This window comes from Panthera uncia, chromosome A2, assembly GCF_023721935.1.
Source record: "Panthera uncia isolate 11264 chromosome A2, Puncia_PCG_1.0, whole genome shotgun sequence".
NCBI lineage: Eukaryota > Metazoa > Chordata > Mammalia > Carnivora > Felidae > Panthera > Panthera uncia.
The window spans coordinates 36,773,834-36,793,789 of NC_064816.1; the positions used below are offsets into that span (position 1 = coordinate 36,773,834).

At 42.4% G+C, this 19,956-nt stretch overlaps 1 protein-coding gene across 14 annotated transcripts in view; it reads right to left on the reverse strand.

Annotated features, from left to right (window-relative positions):
- FOXP1 (forkhead box P1) overlaps positions 1–19,956 on the reverse strand; it is a 695,473-nt gene that overhangs the window by 69,141 nt on the left and 606,376 nt on the right. For all 14 annotated transcript variants that reach the window (XM_049642699.1, XM_049642700.1, XM_049642704.1 and 11 more), the window contains one exon: positions 14,602–14,806. In XM_049642699.1, the coding sequence (XP_049498656.1) occupies positions 14,602–14,806 (205 nt within the window). The remainder of the gene's footprint in view (positions 1–14,601; positions 14,807–19,956) is intronic.

Here is a 19,956-nt window from a genome sequence, read left to right on the forward strand (position 1 = left end):
GACAGTGGCCCATAAAATATCACATGAAAGCAGAATGTGTATTTTTTAAAAAACTGGCACATTTATTCTAATTTATATTAGTTAAAAACATACCTAGTATCTCCAACCTCTGATTTCATAGGTATCATTTCTTAGGATGAGGCTTATTGGACTTAAATTAAAAAAAAATGACTTGACAGGAGGCTGGATGGTTCAGTCAGTTAAGCATCTGACTCTTGATTTCAGCTCAGGTCACAATATCTCGGTTCGTGAGATCAAGCCTAGCATCAGGCTCCGTGCTGTCAGCTTGGAGCCTACTTAGGATTCTCTCTCTCTCTCTGTGTGTCCCTTCCCCAACGCCTGTGCACACTCTCTCTCAAAAAAAAATTGTAATTTAAAAAATGACTTGAGGGGCGCCTGGGTGGCGTAGTCGGTTAAGCGTCCGACTTCAGCCAGGTCACGATCTCGCGGTCCGTGAGTTCGAGCCCCGCGTCAGGCTCTGGGCTGATGGCTCGGAGCCTGGAGCCTGTTTCCGATTCTGTGTCTCCCTCTCTCTCTGCCCCTCCCCTGTTCATGCTCTGTCTCTCTCTGTCCCAAAAATAAATAAAAAACGTTGAAAAAAAAAATTTAAAAAAAAAAAAAAAAAAACAAAAAAAAACAAAAAAACAAAAAAAAAATGACTTGATTTGAAGAGAATAATAGAAATGATACGTAGATATGGCTAACCTCATGATAATGGGACGCATACTCAGATGACTCAAGTTTGGGAAACCAAAAGTTTAAGACCTATTCTGCAAGGAGATTCAGTCTCTAGCTGGATTATCTTCCCGAGTTAACAATGAGTGGCAAGTCTCTGAAGACACCCTTTTAATTAGAATTCTCAAGGGAGAAGAAAGAGCCTCGGGGTCATCCTGAACTTACCGGACAAAACCCCCCAAGGGCCACCACAACGGAGTGCACGACATCCAATGCTCCTAGGACTTAAAGCTGTAAAATATGGGATCTAGGGGCATCTCATGGGCAGGCTGGAGATGGGACTAGTAACTGGCTTTACTTACTTACTTTGACAGGTGTATTTTTTATATTTTTATTTTGGGGCATTTGGTACCATATTCCTTTTGGTACTACGCTACTTTACTGACTTAGGTTACTCACTTTAAAAGTCAATGGTAAGATTTACCCAACCTGGGGCGGGATGCCATGATCATGAGATGGACACTTCTCTTCCTCCCCACCCACATCACCGATCTGCCCCGTCTCTCCCTTCAGCGACACTGGGCAGAACACGCCATCTTGATTCTCAGACGCCCGGAGTATGCGCCCCAGCAGGACAATGGAGCAGAGACTGAGAGCCTGAGTGTCACAAACAGCGAGCAGGAGATGACAAGAGCAGGGTGCATACGTGTGCGTGCTGATGAATGGAGGAATAAAGAAAGGGGAGAAAAAAAGAAAGGGAAGGCGGGGGTCTACCTCTTGTTTTTTACACCACTAAGGGCCATCCTCAGTTTACGAGAGTTTACCACTGGCAGTCTTAACACTGGGATCTCGCTAAGAAAACAGAATGTCTTCCAAAGAGTGGCTGTGAGCAACTGTGTCAATACAGACATAGGGACCACTAATCCAAAAATTATTAACACCATTAGGCAGGCATTCTCATTATGTCAATGCGAGTGTGTTTGCACTGGTGACTCACAAGGTCTATGTGGAACGTGTCCATATGTTAGAGGTACCAACAGTTACCCAAGAAAACCAAAGAACACAAATAAAAGTTCAATACTAATTCTTCTTAGTCCTTCCTCCGGAACAGTCTATGGAAGCCAGCACAATTATACTCAAGACCCAGAAGAATCATGTAAGTAAAGTGTGAGGGCCAGATGAGTAAGCAGCAGACAAGGGCACAAGTAACGTACAGATACAAATTGGCTGAAAACCATTAGGCACTTGCGTTTAGGTTTCCTTAGATCTATCCCCTACTTTACGTAATTACCATTATTTCTCTGCAGGACAAGGCGCTTCATTAACGTTCGCCGGATTAAACTCTTCCCTACCTTTATTTTGGCAGGTTTTAAGCAAACACTGATTTTGTGATAAACATCACGTTGGGTTCCTAGATCAGAGTCTCAAACTGGGATTCATAAGAAGACCCGGTGGGGAGCAGTAAGATAATATTATAGTTTCTGTATGCACGTGTTAAAGCAACAGTAGGACTTTTCTAAGAATATACATATGTGTATATGGGTGCCTATTTCTCACCCTTAGCCTCTAATTTTTTATATTACAGGTACTATACTACACACGCGTGTAACAAAAACACAGTGTGGACGTATGCTCAACACTTTTATTAATGATGGAGTGAATAATCAAATACATTTGGAGGTCACTGCCAGTTCTCTTCCTCTCTGAAAGAGCTGTACCCAATTTTCCATTTGGGGAGAAAGAGAACTGAACAGACGGATCGAACATAAAATGCTGTAATATTTGCTGTGGGCCTTACAGTATCAGTAGGAGCTCAACTGCTATGAGAGAGAGAGAGCAGGCAGATGGCTGAGGCACAAAAATCATCTTTGGACATAAAAAAAAAAAACGCAGAAAAACAAAACAAGAGCGCTTACAAATGACTTAAAAGGTCAGCATGAGGAAATCTTAAGAGAATTTTTGTTCTGTAAAATAGTTTACACTGGGTCGCGGTGTTAAGAACTTGTCTCTTTCTCTCCATCACTTCTCTGTCACTTTGAATAGTAGCAGGGGAAGAACACCACAGCCTGTGGATGTGTGAGAGCAGCGGTTCTCAAAGTATGGCCCCTGGGAACTTGTCAGAGATGTACATTCTTAGGCCCTCCCCCAAACAACTGAATCAGAAGCACTGGGACTGAGGTTTGGCAGCCTGTAGGTCAGCCAGTCCTCCGAATGATTCTACTGCAAGTTCACTCAGGGTTGAGGAGCACTCTTAACAGAAACCCAGATTTTTTCCCTGTTTGCATCCTCTGTAAGGATCCACAAGACTAAGCAGGTTCTCCTACAATCTGTGGCCAAAGGGTAGCAAATATATAACTACACCTAACGGGTTCTTAATCTTTAACATTCCATTCGTTCACCTTCTCCTGTAGATTTCATCTAGTCTCTCTGCAATGAAATTTCGCACCTCTTATACCAGGCTGGCTATGCTGGATGATCAGGAGGTTAGCAATCAACAAAAGAGACAGGGAACCTTCCTTCTTGGAGCTCACTGTATTCAAAAATCTCACCTGCTACCTATGTGGGGGTGGGGGTAGAAATACATCAGTGTGATATTCCTCTAGTGTTCATTTAAAACAAATCCTACTTGGGGCGCCTGGGTGGCTCAGTCGGTTAAGCGTCCTACTTCAGCTCAGGTCACGATCTCGAGGTCCGTGAGTTTGAGCCCCGCGTCGGGCTCTGGGCTGATGGCTCAGAGCCTGGAGCCTGCTTCTGATTCTGTGTCTCCCTCTCTGCCACTCCCCCGTTCATGCTCTGTCTCTCTCTGTCTCAAAAATAAATAACCGTTAAAAAAAAACACAAATCCTACAGTGTCACATTTTGTATATGTTCTTATCACTGCATTTTTTCCACTGTGTTGCAAGTAACTCTCTCCCTGTATGTCTCTGTGATCAGGCTGTGAGCTGCTTCAGGGGAAGAACTAGGTGGTGACCCTTTATTTAATTTCCTGAACCTATATGGTTAATATATAATAAATGCTCAATAGATGCGGTTCGAACAAACAGACCACTCTGACAATAATGAACAGTACTCAATATTTACTGAGCACCTACTATGTGTCACAGCCTGCTACATGCCCATTTCATAGATGGCAAACCGAGGCACACTGAGGTTAAGTCACTTCAGTGGGCAGCCTGTAGTGGAATGCAGGCAGTCCAGATTCAGAGTCCACACCTATAACCACTAAACAACACAGCCACCCCCACACTAAATGAGGTATGGGCCATGGTCCAGCCAAACATGTTCTTTCTGTCCCTGCCTCAAGGCCTCTGCTTCTGCTGTGTCCTAAGCCCTGAGGACTGTTCCGTCACTTCTCTCCATCTGTTCAAGGGTCACTTCCTCACAGAAGTTTGCGAGACCCAGTCCTCTCTCTTCCTTGCTTTGTTATTTTTTTTTTCAGAATTTATTTCTTTTTATTACGTAATTATTTGTTTGTTCTACTTCTGCTGTACTGTCAGCTCCATGAGGACAGACTTCGTCAAGCTCACAGCTGCATGCCCTACAGCCTAGGACACTTGGCAGGTGCTGAGGGTTTGGTAAGTTCTGCTGAATGAATGGATGCATGTCAGTACTGTCCAGCGACTTCTGCCCCACTCAGGAACCCAGTTTTGTTGAACTCTGGACAACTTCCCATTTTTCCTTGTTAAGTTTCTTTTTCTTTTGCCTGTACAATCCCTCTAATTTATTCAAACACCACTGGATTATTCCAGCTCTTGGTGTCAAATTTTTTTTTCTAAATAAAGCAAACTGCCATTTATTTCTCACACTGATCTTTAACACGAGACTTCTTGTTCTTGTCATAAATATGACTCATGTGGAAAAAGGGAAGTTGAAGATAGGGGCTCATACGTACAAGAATGTTTCCATCAATATTTTAGATATAAAAGGTAGAGACATAGCCAGAGATGCCTGTCCAAATCTAAGGTCTATAGTAATACTTTCGGTGGAGTTTTAGCCTTTCTGATATATAACCTAAAATTCCACCAGATGACTCAATGGTCCCTCTTGAAAGCAAATACCGTATCATTTACACAAACACTTCAGGTTTTTCTTTCCTTCTGTCATAATACACCTTCAAACTCAACATTCACAGCCAAGATGTGAAATACACACATAGGAAAAATCCTTCAAAAATGGACTTCAAAGTATAAAAAAAGAAGGAAGGAAGGAAGAAGGAAGGGAGAGAGAGAGGAAGGGGAAAGGGAGAGGGAGGGAAGGAGGAAGGCAGGGGAAGGAGGAAGGGAGGGAGGGAGAGAAAAAGAAAGGAAGGAAGGAAGGAAAGAAAGAAAGGTAAGGAAAGGTTAAGGAAAGGAAAGGAAGAAACAAAGAAATAAAGAAGGCAGGAGGGAGAGGGAGAGAGAGAGGGGCAGAAAGAAAAAAAAGGAAGGAAAGAAAGAAGGAAAGAAAGGTAAGGAAAGGAATCAGAAAGAAAGAAGGAAAGAAAGAAAGAAAGAAAGAAAGAAAGAAAGAAAGAAAAAGAAAAAAAGAAAGAAAGATCAACCAACCAACCTGGCATTAGTCCGATTTCCTTGACTATAAAAGGAATGAAATTTGAAGGTCATAAAAGTATGTCTGTTTGTTTAGGGAAGTCTTACAGGTAGTATAAATATCATCAGCTACAGTTGCTATGGGGTCTGTTTGTTTACCAAACAAGAATACAAATAGTTACACAAAAGCGGAACAGCATTTAGGTATATAAATGGGAAGGCTTTGCCTTCTGGTAAATTTCCCAAAGTGCCTCCTAAAGCGGTTCCTATTTTCACCTTCTTCACTGGGAAACCTCTGTTGCCTTGGTTCTCCCTTTTCAGTTCTAACACCTCCAGGGAATGTTTTACTCTCAGATTTGAGCCCAGTCATGATTTTCTTTTCCTTTTCCCCTTTTTCATTCTAAGATGGAAAAACCAAAACCACTAGCCCAAACTGCACCATGAAAACAGGCTTTGCAACTTACAATGCAAAAAAGGAACAAAAGCCACAGAGTGTACAGAAGAATTCTAGTACAGGCAAGTATTCTTTAAATTGAGTTATCTGTGAACAACCACCTAGAAAAATGTGTGTGTGTGTGTGTGTGTGTGTGTGTGTGTTTTCATGGACTTTCTGTAATCCAGGTATGTTTCATGCACCTGAATTATACCTGCTCAGTTAACTGTTTGTTTCATTTTGGAAAACGAAGGCGGGGGAGGTGTGGGGGACGGAAGAAGAGGAGAGGGAAGGAAACCAACAAAGCTCTTCTGGAGTCCCTTAGTTGAGTGTGTGTGTGTGTGTGTGTGTGTGTGTGTGTGTGTGTGTGTGTAAGCATGTTATAGCTCAGATCTACATAAGACAAACTGTACCACAGAGGCTGCTGTGAGTGGAAGCCTTCTCTTCACACTACATTGACCACAGTACCCACCAGGCACAGCCCCGACGCCTTCCTGTGAATGGTACAGACTGCCATATGGACGAAGACACTGAACAAGCTGTACAACTCTTGGCGACATGTGCCCGGGGGATTGTCCCATATTAACACCACCTGGGCTGTGGCAATTGTGCTCTGTATGTGCAGAGGCACCGAGGAGCCCATCAGGATGTTATTTTTGAGTACAAACAAAAAGGAGAATTACAGTTAAGAGAATTCTCTGGCTAGCATATCTGTTGCTCAATTCCTGAAATAGTTTCCCAAAGGAACGGTTATCTTCTTTATTCACACAGGCAGAAATGACAAGCTGGAACACATATTAACAATTTCCCTTTGTGAGCTTCCACTATTGTTTTAATGAGGAGAATATACTTTATAATATAGTTAGGCCTTGACTGATTACAAAGGGGGGTGGAATAAAGAACCTCAGGACTGCTGTACATATGTAACACGCTCATTTGCATTACCCAAGTGAGCCCGTCAGCACGGTGGTGGCTCCCTCGGAGACAGCTTCAGAGCCAGGCTACGGGGTGAAGCCAGTGCCAAACAGGAGGCTTTGGAAATCTCGAAAAAGAACGTGACATTCATTTAAGCCTCCTGTGCAGGTCCCCCCTCATGTGGCCCCATTACTGGCTTAACAACAAGAGAGTGCTACTCATCATTTAAGTGAGAAGAGAAGAACGCTAAGGACTTTCCCAAACCACATGGCTTTCTGTAGACCCATGGCTTCCCTTTCCACTTCTGGATGGATCCCGTGTCCACCAAAGGAAATTGTTCTGTAATTTGAGTTCTTACGTGTGCATTTCAACAAGATACTCTTAAGGTACAAGGGAAAATGCTGTCAGGGTTCCCTCCAAATTGGTCTTCGCTGTTCTGCCATATGCTTTCCTTCACATTCTTAGTGTAAGAGAAATGTTAAGAAAGCTAACGTGTGTTTGGGAGGGGCCCCCCTTCCACACAAGTGTAAACACCTGTAAAATGGGTGGGTGCCAGCAAAGGGATCTGGCAGAAAAAACCCTATTAGCAGGACCAACTCAACAGAAAAGAATATCTATCCTACATGACGAGAGAAAAACGGGGGCTCAAATATAATTTTGCGGGAGAAACTGGGCACATTAGACATGAAATAGCCCATGGGTAAGATGCGTATTATATAACATCCCAAGAAAAAACATTAAAATCAACCCAATTTAAGAGAAACTTATCCAATGAATGTAACTCTCTAGAGCGATGATGTCATTTTATTGGAAAGCATGTATCATTTAAACACAATAAATAGAAAAAGATTTATAGAGTCTAATGATGGTGTGTTATGGTAAAAGCCACTTTATTGAGATAAGATACAACAGCTGTTAGAGAATAATGGCTGAATTTTTTTTTTTAATCACCACACAAAGTGAACAGTCAAGAAAATCCATAAACCTATCCCTCATGGCATGCCAATATTGTAAAGATCATCTCCCTCCCCCCATCCTATGTATGAATGACAAGAGATGACACCATGCCACCCTGCCGTGACGGAACCTTTCTTCCCTGCTTCTAAGACCCAGAAGCAACAGGGTTTAAGCATGAGACAAACGGAATGCAGCTCTTCTAAGCATGATGGTCACAAAACACCCAGCAGCATGTCTGTGGTACAAAATGTTGATTGGACCTGGCTGTTTCTTCCTGATATAAACACAAATAATTTTGCCCTACACAGTCTACTGCCCACACAGACAGACACGGGACAGGTGTCGCTCCTGCCAGTCTGCTTTGGGGCTAAGAAGCACCTGTATTTCAGGCCTCGGCGACAGGCGACATGTACTTCTCACTCACGTCCCTCACGACACGCGACAGGCCATGCCCAGCCTGCTCTTCACATTCTCTGCCGCGAGTCACCCGATCTGCCTCCCTGCAAAAAGACGACGCAAGGGAGGAGAGCTGCTCTCTGAGACCCTTTGGAGCTTCTCCCAAATTATGGCTGAACAGATACGTCTGGCCCCAGGCTCTCACCCCTCAAGGCTATGGCCTCATCCTGATCTCGGAGCTTCGCCCCATCGAGACTGTAACCCCGGAGTCTGGGATGAAGCCAAGGTGGTGCTGATCAACAGCCTACTTGAGAACGACTCCACTATGACAGTCATTGCAAGGACTTGAGGGTTGGAGAGACCCTGGTTCCAGTCCCTGCCTGGTACCCCAACTAACTGTGTTGCTGGTGCAAGCTACACGAGTGTTCTGAGCCCTCAAATGTCATCGTACAAAGAAGACAGGACCCCACAGAGTTACCGTCAGGATTAAATGGGAAGATCAGTATCGGGGCTTACGTGGAATCCTTGAAGCATGTGTCCAGCACTAACTAACAGTTCAGTAAACAGCAGCTGCGTTATCATCACCACTGCATACCAGCTAGCGATTCCTTCCGGCAATTCTACCGCTAACGTGTAGGTTCACACAAGAATGTCAAATCACTAGCGTTGTGGGCTGCATACGTCTGGGATGTTAATCCAATTTTAGGGGGGGAAACTCTGCCCTTTCCAACAGCGCCCAAACCCAGGTGAAGTGAACATGCCCACTGGCACTGCTTCTCAAATTTGAGCAAGCCCTGGGGATCTGGTTAAAGCAAAGACTCTGATTCAGTGGGTTTGGGGTGGGACCGAAGACCCTGAATTCCTAACATGCTCCTCCCAGGTAATGCCAAAGTTGCTGGCCGGCGGCCATTGAGTAGCAAGAACATAGGGTATGTGTGACCAATACCAATTCCTGACCCCATCGCAGACGGGTATAATCCAATTCTTCAGGAGAGAGGCCTAGGAAGCTATGTATTTTTGAAAATACCTGTGAAAATATCATCAGGAAATCTGAGAAACTTTGCTTAGAGCTAAAATCAGGAGTTTGCAAATTATTTTCTGTAAATGGCCAGACAGTAAACATTTTAGTCACTGTGGGCCATGTTTCTGCTGCAACTGCTCCCACCAGCCGCTGTAGCATGAAGGCAGCCACAGACAATGTGTCAATGAATTATCATTGCTGTGTTCCAATAAAACTTTATTTTACAAAATGAGCACCGGGCCAGATGTGGCTGGAAGGCCATAAGTGGCTGACTTCTATTACAGATCAGCTGCCCCAAGCACATAATGGCAGAAAGGAGCAGTAATGATTTTGAAGACAATCGGGGACGGTCTGACGGGAGAATGCTCTCTGGAATGCTCTAACGGAAAATAAAGATTTGGGGTAGCTCGTTGGTTCAAATGCCTCAAATCAAAAGAAACCGAGAAGAAATCATCTGGTTTTCAAAAAGAAAACAACAACAGTTGAAATGAGGAAGAGCTGTTCAGAGTAATGTGACCTAGAGCTGACTGCTTACATTTCTGGCTCAATAGTCCGGCAACATGAGTATGAAAACATGTAACAGATAAAGGCGTGTATAAGTGGAACAGTTCTACAAACAAACTTCTAGAATTTTAGCAAGTAAACCAAGAACACCAATACCAATTCATCAACAGAGAATTTCGTTCCCCAAAAAAAAAAAAAAATAGAAAGAAAGAAAAATGAAATGCCAGGCCTGTCCACGTTTGAATTCCTTGCCTTTTGAAAAGAGTGGGGCGGGAAACACAAATGTTATTGTTCGTGTAGTCAAACACATGGCAGTATGTCAAGAAGCCACAAATCAGAAACAGAGACTGTGTCTGAAAGTGCACTAGCCAAGCAAAAACCTTTAAGGGGTTATTTGAAGGCAGCTGCCCACTGTGGAGTGTGGAAAAGTGGGAAACGCAAGCAACTGGAATACAAGGGGCTGTGTCAACACACGAGGAGAAGGAAGGAGGAACACGGGGACTGGGCAGAGGGCAGGTTAGGGAAGGGGCCCAACTTGGGCCACCTGATTCTGAGCACAACGGGACAGCCGCAGAGAGAGAAGAGACTGCACAACCATGGTCTTGCCAAAGGTGAAAGAAACCTTTTCCGCCAGGTGCTTAAGGAAGCCTCGACGCTAACATCTAGAGCAGCTGTGACTCTCAGCGACGCTCAAGTTAGCTAGCGGCGGCTGAACTGAAAGCAAAAAGCTGGGAAGGGTCAGCAAATTGGAATATTTCTAATGCAGACTGCAGAGGACAAGGGAAATAGGATAAAGAACGTATGAGGTGTTCGATGCAGAAACGCGAGATTCACGAGGCCAGGAGCAAAGGCGGGACAGTTTCAGAGGGAGGGAGGCTTGCTTGGCGTTTGTGTGCAAATCCAGCATGGGGTTCCTTTTTGCTCCCTCTGTGCTGTTTCACGTTGTGAGTGGTTTATATTTTACAAATCCTACCCGCCCCCTGCCTTTAGGAAAGGCCCAGTAAATACCACTACTGCCTTAAAAGAGCAAACTCCGCTATTTTCCTATAAAATGTGCTGATAGGCACACAGTAGGTGAAGTCAGCATACGTTTTGTTGGCTTTAAATTAAATTTAAACTTTATTTTAGGAGGGTCATTCTTATCGTAATTAAATATTCACTTCTGGACTGAATGAAAACCTTAAGTGCTGTTTAGTAAGAGACGGGCCTGAATTTGGATCTTGGATAGGCCACGAACCAGTTCTGTGACTTTGTCAGTTATTTAATCCCCATGATTCAATTTCCTTGTCTGTGAAATGGGTCTAATACTCCCAACTGCTTCCCAGCAGTCTCGAGGATAAAATGAGACATCACTCCAAACACAAGAGTTTAGCCAGTGCTCGGGACAGAGAAAGAACTGATTAAATGTGAGTTCACTTTCCTTTCCCTAGTGCACCATAATATAATGTGATATTTAGAATTTTAATTCAGGCAATTACTTAAGTAGTAATTGCTATTTGTATTTACATAGCTGCTTTGATCCAAGAAGCTCAAAGGGCTTTACTAAATTTAGCATTTTAATAAATGTTTCATTTGCATTCCGTTGGTTTTGTTTACCCACACCAAAACTTGGAATTTCCTAAAGCAAGACAGACAAGTTAAGGAAACAACATCACAGCTTCATGTTCACAGGTATCCCAGGTCTGAGTTTCATCTCTTCGTCTAAGACGTCACGGCTCCCTGGTCCACAGGAATAAAATGGCAGCGAGAGAGGCGAACGTGCCTGCTTCCTCTTCAGCTACCTCTAGCTCCTGCCTTCTGAACTTCACCTTCGCCACGCTTCTCCCAGGCGCTGGCAACCGAGGTATGTTTATTGCACCAATGAATGTATATATAATCAGCACAATAAACATTATTAATTCGCTGGGAGAAAATCAAAGCACGAAGCACGGCGCCAGTACTGAATTCTAATGATGCTGAATGTCCGTGATTGCGCAGGGACAGGATCTTAACAAGCCTTGATTTGAGCGTTGGCATCCGCCTCACAAATCACATGGGCCGCTCCTCTCGTAATAGTGCTGAATATTGATAAATGTCTCTACCCTGCGCAACAGGGAAGTGGGTTTCTATTGGCAATCTTTCCCAAAGTGTGTTTTTTCCCTTCTCTGCACTCAAGGGTTTACCCTGAATGATTTAATTATAATTTTCCTTGTGTAAGACAAATTAAAGAGGAGAGTAGGAGTGTCGTGCCAAGCACATTATTTATCTCCTTAACAGATTGCAGCTCACCAGACCCCAGAGCTGCTGCTACAGCGGCTGCTCACAGGAGCCCGCAAAACGCAAGGGGGCAAGAGCAGGAGGGGCGGGGGCGAGGCGGTTTCCAAATGACACAGAAATATGTGACCTCGGTGAGACTGTCAGACAGGTGACTACTTCAAAAAACAGAAACCCCTAGGATGCTGCCTTTTTCCAACCCATTTTCACACAGGGCATCCCTGAATCCTTGCAGGAGGAATTCCTAAGCTGTTCACCTGAGATGGGAGTTTGAAGGGCTAGATTATTATTCAGTGCGACAGAGGCTTCTGCTTGTTCAGACACTGCTCCAGGAGGACAGAGAGGGGGAAAGGATACCATGCCGAAGTCAACGGAGAGCCCACAAAGTTACGTGTTTCACACATGCACTGCCAAGGAAGGGGCGACAATTCTCCAAGGGACCCCTGAGAGAAACCTCCGGGCAGCGCACAGGTGAAAACATATTTTTATACTGATGGCTTTTTTTTTTTTTTTTTTTTACCATTTTCCACTGAACAGGATACCACATTCCTGATTTAAAAAACAATCGTAAGGTAAAACCAGATAAAACCTCATTAAAAGCACCTGTACGTACACAAAGCTGGCTAACTAATAATTGAATTTTTAATGATCGATTCTGCAAGTCTGTAACTTTTGAATTATCTCTAACCTAAGGTACCCATTTGTCTTGTTCACTACATTCGGCTAAGATAGGGTCACTAGAATTTTCTTTTAATTCAGCCACAACTAGGAACCTACCCTATGATATAAACTGAGAGATCAGATATTAAGGAGTGGCATATGATGTCCTAGTTGTCTCCTCTTTACATGTATAACTGGGAAATTCAGCCTGATTTTACAGCCAGATTAAGGCTCAGGAGAACCCAAGTTCTTTTCCGATCCATATTCTAATTTTGGCCAGGTAGCATAATGAAGATTAAGCCTAACCGTTGTGCAGCCAAGGAAGGACCATAAAAAACGAAATATTCCAACAAACTTACTCTCCTGGAATTAGACTGCCCATCAGATCCATTTACTTTCAAATACACCTTAAGATGTTTGAAAAGTGCTATTCTTCTCCCACCTGCCTCATTGCTAATCTATCACCTGACTGCAGATACAGAACCTTTCAGAATGAAACTGAGCACAGTGCATCTAAACAAGAAGAGTTTTCTGTGTCACAGGAAATCCGTGCAGGCTCCACATGGCCGACAAGATTGCAACAAATACCTTAAGTGCATCAGTCGGCATTTTTTTTAGTGGATGGCCCGTTCTGCCTACGGATGAAGATGTAATTCGATCACTCTGCAGTAAATGGGCATCATCAGCCTTACACACCAAAAGCAAGTACAGCAGGGGACGACAGCCTGGAACCTTTCTTTGAAAGCTATTTAATGTTGAGGGTTTTTTTGTTTGTTTTTTAATTACAAAGACATCGTAAGAGATAATAAAGCAAGAGCTAAGACTGGCTTCCGGACATACAAATCTATCCTCACTGGAAACAACAGAAGCCACATGTGGCCCAGTGGCTCCACACAGATTCTTACAGTCCACCATTCCATCCTTCAATTTGTCTCAAACAGTCATTTAAAACACCTTTTACTTCCCCTATGTCTGCCACAGAAACTCCCAAGTGATCTTAAAGGGATCGTAGCAAGTTTCGGTTAAAACAGATTATCTCCATCTCTCAGACCCTCTCACGTTTTTAAGCTTGAACGTGACACACGCACACACAGGCACAAATATTCACATAGCAGTTTCTGTGATTACTGATCTCAAAATGGATAAAATGTTGCTGGTAGAGAGATACAAATCTAATTAAACCCGTGGGCTTCTTAATGCTCAATATTTCACGAAATATATGAAATTATATTTGTAATTGCTCAAGTGAAAAATATAATTAAAAAAACTTTCACTGAGTCATTTTTATTAAAAAAAAACAAAATACAGAATTTGTTTTTACTGCTGGAAGTGACATTTACTATCACACATTACTTTGAAAGTCTCTTTTCTTCTGTGTGGAGAAGCTGGGCATACGAAATAGATGGGAAACGGTTTAAAAATAGTACACTGAAAATAAATCTTTTTAATTTTAGGAGCATTATATATATTCCACTTCTGAAAAGCATTCAACAGTAGTATTAATGCTTTTGGGTGCTGAGATCCAGTAGCATGAATTAACAGCTTCATTTTCTTAGACCTCTTCTGCTCCCATGATGTATTCTGGCTATCTCAAACAAATGTGGCGTCCGCTAACATTCGAGTGAAGCTGAGGGCAATTGTAAAATATAAAGTCTTCACTTCCTAACAGGAATAGAGCAACTGAGACAGCACTGCAGTCCTCTTTGGAAGGGAAGACTTTATTCTTTTTTTAATTTGTGTGGATATACACGGATTGTGTGTGCATATACACAGACCCCTTCCAGCTCTCCATCCTTCAAACCTTTGCTGAGTATTCACCATGAAAAAGGCCTTCAAGGAGGGCAGTACAGAGCGACTAAATGCTACCTTTTCTTGACCTGTGACTCATAATTGCTAGTACCAGACTCTGCTACTCCCTTAGAAGGTGTTTCGAGCCCAGGAGTTCAGCTTGCGTGGGGTGAGCCCTTGGCCCAAAGAATAAGCCTGCACCCTTGAAATCCAACCCATGCAGGGAAAAACTAACTCTGCCTGGGTTCTTAAGCTTAAGGGTAGACCTATATAAGCGCTAATTCCATGTTGAAAAGGTGAAAATAATTAGATGCTTCACACCCAAACCATATTGAACACATTCTTAAAGTAATTATAGGCACATTCAAGTCACATGGATCCAATTAGGAATCGCTGAGATATGGCTGAACAAGGCCACCCACCCCGCCCGTGGCAGAGACCGTTCTGGACACAGCTCAGCGGCTCATTCCTACCTTTCCCTTTTGGGGGTGTGGACTGAGAGCTGTCCATTGGTAGAGGCATGTGGGTTCATTATTAAGGAGGTCTTGGAAGGTGCAGAGGAGGAGACACATGTCGTGGTCAGATCCAAACTGCTGTGATTGCTGCCTGCGGTTTCTTCTGCACTATGAGCACTTGTCACTTCTTTCCAGAGCTGCTGCAGTTCAGTTGGAATCATGCCTGAAACAAACAAATTGGATAATTAAATCAATTAACAGCTAATTCCGTCCTCTTCAAACAGTAATTAAATCAAAGAGTCAGTAAACAAAGCCTAGTGTTAGGGTTTTTTTTTTTTCTTTCTTTCTTTCTTTCTTTTTTTTTTTTTTTTTTTTGGTGCGTGCGTTTTCCCCCCTCCCAAGTAAGGCAAGTATGGTCAGTAACAACCGTGTCCCCCCACTGAACAGCCGAGGTGAAGTGCCCTCGTCACACACAGAAGACCTCTGTGGAAAGGATTGCAAACACAGTTACTTTGCAGAGATGGTATGCTTCCATCCAAACTGTTGTTTCTAGATTTTTGAAAAGGAGATAGATGTTGTATTTTTAGACACAAAGAAGGGGCTCAAAATAAATTCGTTCAACTCTACTATGATGACAACAGGAACCACAAAATGAATAATTTTTGTGCTTAAGTCTTAAATGATGACAAATAGCTTTGTTATTAAATATAGTTTTTATTAATCACTTTTAGACATAAATTATGAATTCATATCGTCTTCCTGAAATGCTTTTCAACTTTTAACATTCAAATTGATTATACTATGATTATTTCATTAACACACCTATCTTCCTCATTAATTTTGGTTTCTAGTACCACATGCTTAATTGATGGATGTGTCTACTGAAAAACTGTGTAACTTTTTTTTTTAACAAGTAACACTATTATTACTGTCATTTCTTAGATCAATGCTAATGAACCATTGCAGAATAAAATGCAAACATAAAATAAACTTGGAGTAATAAAGTTCTCTTGTGTCCTAAGGGGGTCAAAATGAACCTGGGTCTTGAGGAGTAAGTGTCAACCTGTATCTTCCCCAAGAGGAGACAGAATCAGTACGTCAATCTCGCTATCATGGCCTCATCATTTTTATTTAGAGGCATGCCTCTACAGCCCATGATTTCCAAATCCCACCTCAATGCATATGCTAGCGCATACAGGCAGAGAAGAAAAAGATTCTACATGGTAGCTCACAACACCAACAAACAAAAAACAGCAGTTCCTTCTAAAGGACAGCGAAAGGAAATCGTAAACCCTGTACAGCATAAGGCAATTCCACATTAGAACTGGATGTCTGGACTGCAGTTCATTGTTTCAATCAACTGTAACACAGCTATCCTAGAAAGCCTGCCATTTTCTGACTACATAGAAGCACCCGAAACAGGCGTGTTTCTTACCAAACCTAAGGTATTGAATTAAAAAAGAAGGCTGTGTGCATTATATTCATTTGAAACACATAATAAAAAATGCCAAGGTCTAAATTTAATTTATTTTTGTCATTTAGAATACAATGGATAGATAATCATCTCAACGTGATCAGCCAAACATCTTTACTTTGCTAAACTGTTAAAGATTTTAATTATGCTAGCATTGGAGAGCACTGGTCTAATGAGGCAATGGACTCCAGAGAATCCGAGTGGTTAAGAACTGTGAAATGAGTCTGATAGGATTTTTTTATATTCACCGTGGATCGTTTGCATATCAAAGAGGAGTAAATTATTGCACAGCAGACCAATAACCTTCCCCGCCTTTCTGAGAGGAGCGTTAACAAAAACAGTTGGTCTCTCCTAACGGTTCTCCACGAAAATGTTCAAATGCTCAAGTATTTGCAATTAATATATATTATAAAAGGAGGCTTCCAATGATACATTAAGTGGTCAGATATTCTTAGAACGCATCCTCGACAGCCAACTCGGTTTTCTTCTCCCTTCATAAAAATCAAATGCCAATTATATTTTGATGGATTTTGTCCCAAATGAGCATTTAGTTATTAGGCATATTCAATTATTACTTGTCCCCTGAAATTAAGCCTCGGAGGCAAATTAAACAAAGGGAAAGGTCACTACACAATCCCGCGTCCGGTTCTGCTGCATCTGGGCTATTATTTTCAAACACCTTCCGAAGTGACATGTGGGATGTGTTTGTAGCTAACAGGCCTGCCACTGATGTCCGCACACCAACAATTACCTGTGAATATGGCTGACCCTCCGACCACTGTTTACTCAATTGAAACAAGAGTGAATGGGCTTGTCTGTGGATGATAGCATATTGATATAAAGCCACACAAGTCAACACCTATTTTTATTTTCCGGGGAGTAAATACACATGAAAAGAACAAGCCGCCTATTTTTCAACTCAAACTAATTGATTTCTGGGTCAGCTGCATGGGAGGTGAAAAAAATGGAAGAACACGGTTTCGAACAACTGCGTTAACACTTTCCCTCCAAGAAAAGCGGAACTTTGAAGTTCTTTGAACAGCAAGCTGTTTATCCAGCCAATAAAGACAAAGGCAAATGTCTTGTTACACTTGTTACACCTAAGAGTACATTAATGTTATTCCACTTTCCTTTTATTCCAGTGGGCTGGCAAATGCGTTTCATCACTCACAGGGGGAAATGGTAAATAAAACAGCAACTCACTGACAACAGGCATACTTTGGGGTCAAATTTGACTGTGATAATTACGTTTAAGAACATCCTCATCTGATCTACAGAGAGGCAGTCAAATCACTCTCCTCCATCAATGCTACACCTTGCTCGTGAGGTTAAACTGTTACTTCAGTGCGTACTATCTACAGGAGGATGCTGCTATTTGATAGCCGGGATCTCATGATAGAATTAAGACAGATAAAAGGCAAGCTAGTCACTCATCAGACTCAACGGTTATCAATTTTCCAAAAAGCATCACACATATTTCCAATGTGGTAGAAAGGAGTAACGGTACCACGTTAAATTCATTATAGGTATATATACCAACCATGTAATCTACAGTTCCCATTTTAAAAATTCAAAGGTGGGAATAATAATGAAAATATACTTCTATACGGAATTACTGATTTTGGGGTGGGGGGGTGGGTTCAGATGCTTCAAGAAATCAGAGAGAAAAGCCCATGTGCTCATTATATAAACCGGAGAAGACTCTAGAGTACTCTTAAAAACAACAAAAGCGTCCTTCCATTTCATAACATAATGCCTTCAGGCAAAAAAAAAAAGGCCTTTGAAATATTACTGTCTATTCATACTTTCATATTTATACATGTTTAAGGTGACTTAGCCAGGGCCATGAGCAGGTATGTAAAAGAACCCTGGTGACTGCATCACAAAGTGGCCACTACTGGCATTTGTAACACATAACCTCTGAGCCTTACTACATTTCTTTTTCCAGGACAACCGACCCCTTCATTATAAAAGAAAATGCAGACACAGGCTTAAAAAATGTATGTTGTGGGGACAGTTGACAGATTACTGCTCGTGGAACTCAATTTTACAACCCCAGGTATCACTGGCTCAAAGACAAACAGAGTTGATCAACCTTTTTTTGTCCTTGTACATCCATACCCAGGTGACCATGTTCAAGCAAGCAGAAAGTTGATTTAAACCTCATAATGACATCAGTTTTAAGCCATCATGTCTCTGATAAAAAAAAAATTGTGTTGTAGTCCAACATGACTGAATTCTCAAGCCACTTTGGGCGACGGGGTAGGAGAGACAAAACCAGGCTCCGGATTCCACAAAAGATGGCAATGACAAGGGTAGCTCTCACTTCACTGCCAGAACAGGACTCTAGAAATACTGGATTTACATTTACGTACCTTGGGCACACATAAGGGCACCCCTTAGATTTTAAATACGCTTCTTCCTAATGGTGCAGGGGCTAATAGTTCTAGCAGATTGCTAAGCATATCAATCAATGCCATGACTAGTGAATTACCTACTGGTGTCTCTGATATGTTACTGCAGAGATTACACTTCATGCATCACCACATTCATTTCTTTCACATTACACATGAGCTTGTCTTGTCACTGCCCAATTGCCCTCTTTTGGACAGCTTAACTGATGTACTATAACAATGAACCTTAGTGAGCAAACTTAATAGTATAGGAGCGGTGGGAAAAGATGAGAGGTTGAAGCCTGAGTCCAGTGGGTGTGTCAGAACAGCCGGCAATGTTTCCAACTATAAACCCGAAGGTGTAATTAATGCACGTTGTAACATTTTGCAAGCACAAAAATGCATTAGGCGATGTGTCCTTTCCTCGCCCCTTGTATTGCTCAGTTACCAAATCTTCTATTTTGACAGCCGCTGGAGATGCTGATCATGTACCCAGTAGTTGGGCAGTAATGGCAAAAAGGGGAGGAGGGCCAAGAGGGACATGAGAGGGAAAAGCCCAGTTTCAGCACTGAAAACATAAACAACAACAAAAAACCCCGGAAGGAATAGAAGTTGGGTGTGGTTGACTCGAGAAAGATTCAAATGTAGACATGCCTCACTGGCTTCACATGACATCTAAAGTTACTGAACAAATGAGCAGGTCTTAATCACCATGAAGGGTGAAGGAGGTTCCCCATTTTCAACCCTCTTCAGAAGGTAAATGAATCTAAGACTTGACCAAAATTAGCTACTAGTCTTTAAGGCTCAAACATGTACATCCAAGCCTTTAGAATTAATTACAAAGCCTGGGGGCCCTGAGCCGGCAACTGAAACGTGCACAAGACGGGGGATTGGTATTTCAAAACATGGCAGGATACTTTCTTTCCTTCCATACTTTTCCTTCTTTCTGCCTCTGAATAATCCACTTGCATTCACATTACACATGTCCATGAGTTGCTTAAACCATGACGATGTCCTAAAATGGCTAGAATCCTCATCTGTTTCTGATGTTCAACATCCACTGTAATAACATGTCAATGGCTTTTCAAAAGAAATTTTGAAACCCATCAAATCTTGTTCATTTTTAAGGAACTCTAGTTTTTGAAAAGAAGAGCTAGGTATGCTAGCTGTTCTGATGAGCGTAGAACTGAACTTGCTCAAAAACCAACAGACGTGGGGCGCCTCCGTGGCTCAGTTAAGCGTCCGACCTTGGCTCTCAGGTCGTGATCTCACGGTCTGTGAGTTCGAGTTCCATGTCGGGCTCTCCCCTCTCAGCACGGAGCCCGCTTCCTAGCCTCTGTCTTCCTCTCTCTCTGCCTCTCCCTTGCTTGCACACATTCTCTCTGTCTCTCTCTCTCACTCTCTCTCTCTCTCTCAAAAATAAATAAACAAAAAACAACCAAGAGACAAAAGCAAATAAGCAATGAAAAAAAGAAAACCCAACCAAAGAGATGCATCTGGATCGCT